The 6,000-nt window shown below is 38.6% G+C and overlaps 1 protein-coding gene across 1 annotated transcript in view; it reads left to right on the top strand.

Annotated features, from left to right (window-relative positions):
- Nucleotides 1-838: 838 nt before the first annotated feature.
- LOC126298708 (paired mesoderm homeobox protein 2-like) overlaps nt 839-6,000 on the top strand; it is a 480,059-nt gene continuing 474,897 nt past the window's right edge. Inside the window, exon 1 of the mRNA XM_049990134.1 lies at nt 839-1,260. Coding sequence (XP_049846091.1) covers nt 1,131-1,260 — 130 coding nt within the window. The 5' untranslated portion in view covers nt 839-1,130. The remainder of the gene's footprint in view (nt 1,261-6,000) is intronic.

Here is a 6,000-nt window from a genome sequence, read left to right as displayed (position 1 = left end):
AAATGGCTGTATGCTCAAGAAAGTTATATGTAGGCAGTGGAGTAAATGCCATCATAATCGTTTCGATGGTTTTTTGTGTGTTAATTACACCTATAGACTAATACAGCGACCAATTCCCAAAATCAGATTTGATTTGTTCTTTTTTTCGCTAGTGTTCCTCGGTTAGTCTTTTGCAATACCTTTCTTGTACAGATCACAAATTAAGTAGTTTTATTGTCTTTTAGAAGTAGTATGCAAGGTTTTTTTTAGAGCTTTGTGACTTTCCCTGCTATGTACACCAAACCCTTAGTGGCCCACACTACACACTCGTACAACAATACGATATGTACACGAAGGACATACCAGAGAAAAATCGACTGCCAGACCTGCAACGGTGCTCTAAGGCTACGTACAAGAACTACGGTTGACTGCGAAAGTATTCTATTGAAAGTAAAACGAACCGAATTTACAACACCTCATTGTTATAATCGAGCGTCACCACTCACCCCGTTTCGGCGTCTGACGCCCGACGGCATGTCTCACCGTACCTAAGCTGGGGCTGTAACATAAGTGTTGAAACGCCTCTTTACATCGAGCAATAAGCATATCCACACCGCAGGTAAATTATCTAGCAATGTATTACAATTCCATTTGATGCGCTGATTAGAAAATATGCCTATAGGCGTGCTCTATGGTCCAGCGGTCTGCCGCGGAAAGGAGGGATGAGAGAAAAGGGGAGGGAGGGGCGGTTGATACTGTTTTTGTGGCGAGGAGCACGTGTTTGGGAAGGGGGGCGGAGCTTAGGCGCCCAAAAGAGTGGGGGAGGATATCACCGTCGCAACTCCTGCTCGTATCCCTTACAACCGCTTCGGTCGCCTGCCTCTTCGGTGCATCGGACCAGCTCGCTACATTTCAGTAATTTGACGAATCACTTGTCGCCACTGACAACACTGCATAAATCGTTTGCGTATTACCAAGTCTCTCACAGACGGTCGTGGTTTGGCATTTACTCTTCGAGAAGGAAGATTGATTAGTTCGAATTCGTATGACAGTTCGTTTCTTTCGCTATCGACAGCCTCGACCACTTTTTTTTTTGTAATTTCTGAACCGTGAGCCATGCCGCAGTAAGTCGTAAAATCCGCAGAGGCAAGATGATGAGCTACAGTGGAATGTTGTTGCAAGATGCGGCATCATCAGCGACCGACAACGCGAGACGATTTTCCGTGAGCAATTTGCTAGCGCTGGAGTGCGACAAACGAAGAAACGAACCCACCAATACAGGTAAGATGATACCTTAAATTTACAGAGTGTCTAATTAAACAGCTAGCGGCTTTTTCCCGTGAACGACATTCCAGCGCCTGGTATCGCCTTAGTAGTATTGCAAGTAAATTACAACAGACGTACATTGTGCAGAAACCAGCAGAGAAAAAAAAATTTACAATTATGTTAACCCCAACGATTTTCTATTTCTTGAAATTACATTTGTCGACTCATATTCGCAAAATAGTGTTTATCATTAATGTTAACTGTTAAGAAAAGGAGCAATAAAGTCAATTTTCAAAACCATCCCATTAGAAAACGATTAAGCCTACAATCTGTTTCTTCCCTATACACATAAAAAAGCCTAGTGAATATTCGTTTTAGAAATATGTTAACAGCTGACAAGCGCTTTGGTTGCTTTGCGCATTGAGTACACGTCTCAAGTAACATATTCTAACAACTGAAAGAAACTCCTTCCTGGCACTGTATTTTAACTCAAACCATCTACTGTAAATTAAGCAACAATGTGCATCTATTTTCATATATTTCTGTATTTTATTAGTTTACAGCGCGTAAATATATAAATGGTACGCGCAAATCTATGACATTAATGATTAACAAATATCGAGCTTTAAAAAAAGAGAAGAAAATATATAATTGTTCTGGTTGCAACAGCGCCCTCATCTACCACAAATTGTCCTAAAGATAACATTTTACCACATTGGCTGTCACTGCATGAAATCAAACATCCCCGTATTTTGTTTTCATTACTGTACAGTTTCCACCGTTAACCCATCTTCAGATGAATGCTTAAGTGCAACAAATCAGAATAGCTGAGCGTGTTTCAACGTGGAAGAACTCATCAGAGGCAACAGTGTAAACGCAGGAGATTATACACGTCAAATTGTATTTTGTGGACTCTTGGCAACACACTGAACCGCATATCATGAACACTCCGCACAAGTTTTCACACATTAATGTGACAGTTTGTTGGTCGCAAACCAAGCAAGCTACATTTATTTTTCTTGTTACTCATTCATAGCATTTATTGTCCTATATAAACCTGAAAATTACGTTTCAGTGATAATAGAAATGTTGTGGCATGTGAAACTTTTGGATATGAAACTTCGGTAAAGGATAATAAGGTATAGCATGTGAGGTAAGGAATTTTCCTGCATGTTTCCATGTTACTTATGTTTAACGAAATAATTTGTTGAGCAGTTTTCGCATTGGTAAGTGACACTGCAAGGTAAGGAAGGATGTCTCTCTCTGCCTTTCCTCTGTTAACAACCTGGCGATTTTGTCGACGTAATTGCAAGCATTTTTGCAGCACGTCAGCTCTTAGACTCGCGATAGCACGAAGGAGCATTCTGAGAGGGACTTCCTTAGTTGTAAGGAAGTCGTTTTATTTTGGGGGAACATAATTGGTGGCAATCAAGTGCGACACGCTTGTCGAAGAGAACAGGATGATGTGTAACAGATTTCCACAGTAAATTCTATCCGCACAAGTTGAAACACTTTGCAGTTTCCTCTGTACCAAGTATTAGACTCTGAAAGTGTTTCAGTCGTTTTCCACTGCGTCGTATTCGTCGTTTATTTGACTGCTTCATAAATGTCAGTGACGAATGAGTTACAAGCATCAAATAAGTAGTAAAACTAGAATGAGCTTGTCAACAGTACGTTTCAGCATATTTTCAAGACCAGGACAGATCTTTGGATTTTATCAACGATTTACGGCAGAAAGTCAGTGTCAAAGAGCCTTAGTTAGCTAAATTTTGAATTTATGGCTTGTTTAAAAAAAGTTAATATTCGTTGTCACTCAAGATTTAATAGAAGCAGTCGTCTCGCACCACTTTAAATATTATGTGTAGTTCAAGAGCTCCCAAATTACTTTTTCGCACCTTAACATTAGCCATTGCCACGCCGTTATCATTATTCAGTAACAGAATCATCTGAAAAAAATAATATTACTGCAAATCGTTGGTGCAGACACAATGAGTGCGTCAGATACGCATTGAAATCCATTGGAGCAATACACACCGTTTCGGTTCTTCTGGAGCATTAGCATATATTATATTTCTATGGGCTCATTCTGATGAAAGTTGTTCTTTAAAATAATTATAAATGATCATCTAATTAGCATTTCTCACTCAAAAATTTCTTCATAATATTTCGTAAACTAAATATCGTGTTAGCAATAATAATCAAGACTAAGCCTTTCGTATTTAATCCCACGTGTAACAATGGGCGCAGTTGTGATTAATCTCTTGTTATCATTCCAGAAACCTCATGAATAAATCGTAGTTTGTGCATCAGTGATCTCGTTTTCTTAGGTTTCTCCGAACTTACGGTGAGATATCACGGCGGACTGCTTGCTGTTCATTTCCGTTTTCAAACCTGTCTTCTGAAAGAGTGCCCTATATCTAGTGGCCGAGCATACAGTAAGTGATAGGTCAAAACAAAAAGACACTAACATAATTGTTCTGGCGTTACGCGCCTAAGGTATAAATGAGAAGTGAATGAATAACGCGGAAGTAGAGCCCTTAAATATGAAACATAGATAATTGCTATTGTTGACTCTGACAGAGATGGTGAATGTTGAAAATATAAATCACACAGAAGATGTATTTTCGCTTTGACGTGCGCCGTAGGGGTTTCCTCTAAAGAAATTCCGTTTCGCTTATCAGTGTCAGTTCTCTTGGCAATATATCGTTCTTGGTGAACCGACACGTACTACTGTAGTTACTTTAATGTTTATGTTTGATAGAGTTTGATTTATTTATTCTTTTCTCATCATGGTCATGACCTCATTTTTGCGCCGAGATGGGTGCTGTGGTGTTAAGACACTGGACTCTTGTTCTTACCATTTACCGCTAAAATTCATGCATACTGCCAACAGTGCATTAGATGTAGTACTTTCTTCCCTTTCTTCGCCCTGTGCCATAATTACACTAGCCGCTTTCGGCAGATATGCACTTCATTGGGAATTCCGACAATAATGAATCTAGAATTTTTTTCAGGTGGACATAGTTTCGTCTATAAGTTCATTCCTCATGTGTCGCTGAATCTTAAATTTCCAGATTTTTAGGGTCAACCATCTTTTATTGAGCGAATGTGTCAGGATGATTATATTAGTTGCTTTAAATGTCAATACAGTCACATCATCAATTTTTCATGGTGATTTTATGTAGAATTAATCTGTTAAGAGTCTACATACATACTTCATGACCTGCACTAATTTTGACGGAGAATTCTAATTGCGTGTGCTTAGCTGATGATGTATTTATCTTATACATAGCTGTACTGCAGCTACACTAAGTTTTTATTTTGTTTTATTATATTTCATTTTCTTCGCGGCTAGTTTACGAATCACAGCCCCATTTTCTGATGTTCCTGTGTAAAATTAATTCATAACGAGTGGGGCCCATTATAAAGATATTCGTTAAATATTACACTCTGTAATGTGTCGATCGCACCACTTCCCATATTGCCCCGTACCTATACTTGATCTTAAACGAAGAAATAAGCTAAACGCCGCGATTTTGATAGCTGCATAATATAAATAACCAAAGAGAAGTCCTTCTCTGGAAAAACGAATATTAATTTTTATATTTATTCCCATGGTGCGGTTTATATTTATTATTCCTTCTGCACATTTTCACTGCCTTCGGACGAATGATACCTGTTTCATTCCCGTGACGAATAAAAGTCGTTTCCTTGCAGATTACGTAGTTATTTGTAGCTCATACGATATTTTCCCTTTTGTAGGGATTAATCTTATGTAGTTTAATACGTAAGTTAATGGCAGCATAATGCTGTTATAATATAATACAAAATTTGTATCTTTATAATGAAAGGCTCATCCGTACTGTATTATTTTTATATAGGCGCTCTTGAGACGGCCTGAATCCCGTAATTATCGGTAAATAAATAAAATAAGTAGTTTAAAACTGAAACAGGTAACCAGAAAACCACACACATAGATCATATGGACGCTGTAGACAGAAGAAGAGGAATGATTAAAACCTAACGTTCCGTCGACAATGTTGTCATTAAAATCGGGCTATACAAAGAAGCATAGGAAGAACTTCCTACTCATTTTTTACTTACTATTACAACCACCTAACTACTATTTTCCTCTACATATGTTTTGTAACACGTTTATTACATGTTATCTACGTTCACCTTCAAACATTAAAATGTGAATTGTTACACTCTCTTAAGAGTTAGTAAAATATAGCTGAGCGACACCGTAAGACTCATTTTTAAACGTTCGTTCTCGACTTGACATATTTTGTGAGTTGAAAGCATATGAACCATCATGCTCAAATGTATCCAAACGACAGTTATTGCCGGCCGCTGTGGTCGAGCGGTTCTAGGCGCTTCAGTCTGGAAGCACGCGGTTGCTACGGTCGCAGGTTCGAATCTTGCCTCGGGCATGGATGTGTGTGATGTCCTTATATTAGGTAGATATACATAGTTCTAAGTCTAGGGGACTGATGACCTCAGATGTTAAGTACCATAGTGCTTAGAGCCATTTCGACGGTAATTACGTTCTACCTTCTTTGCATGTAGCCAACATAACGTAGCTTTCGTGCAGGTCTTCTAATCTCTTCGTGGTACAACCGTTTGACTATATAAAACAGATACCACAAGAGAACACTGCTGTTTATGACAATCAGTGCAGATGTAAACCAGTACCACGATATGGCAAATATTAGGAAACATGTTATTAGGGATGAAACACTTCTTAAATCCAAC

This window comes from Schistocerca gregaria, chromosome X, assembly GCF_023897955.1.
Source record: "Schistocerca gregaria isolate iqSchGreg1 chromosome X, iqSchGreg1.2, whole genome shotgun sequence".
NCBI lineage: Eukaryota > Metazoa > Arthropoda > Insecta > Orthoptera > Acrididae > Schistocerca > Schistocerca gregaria.
The sequence above is the reverse complement of the archived record's forward strand: the minus strand, read 5'-3'. Positions and strand labels throughout refer to the sequence as shown.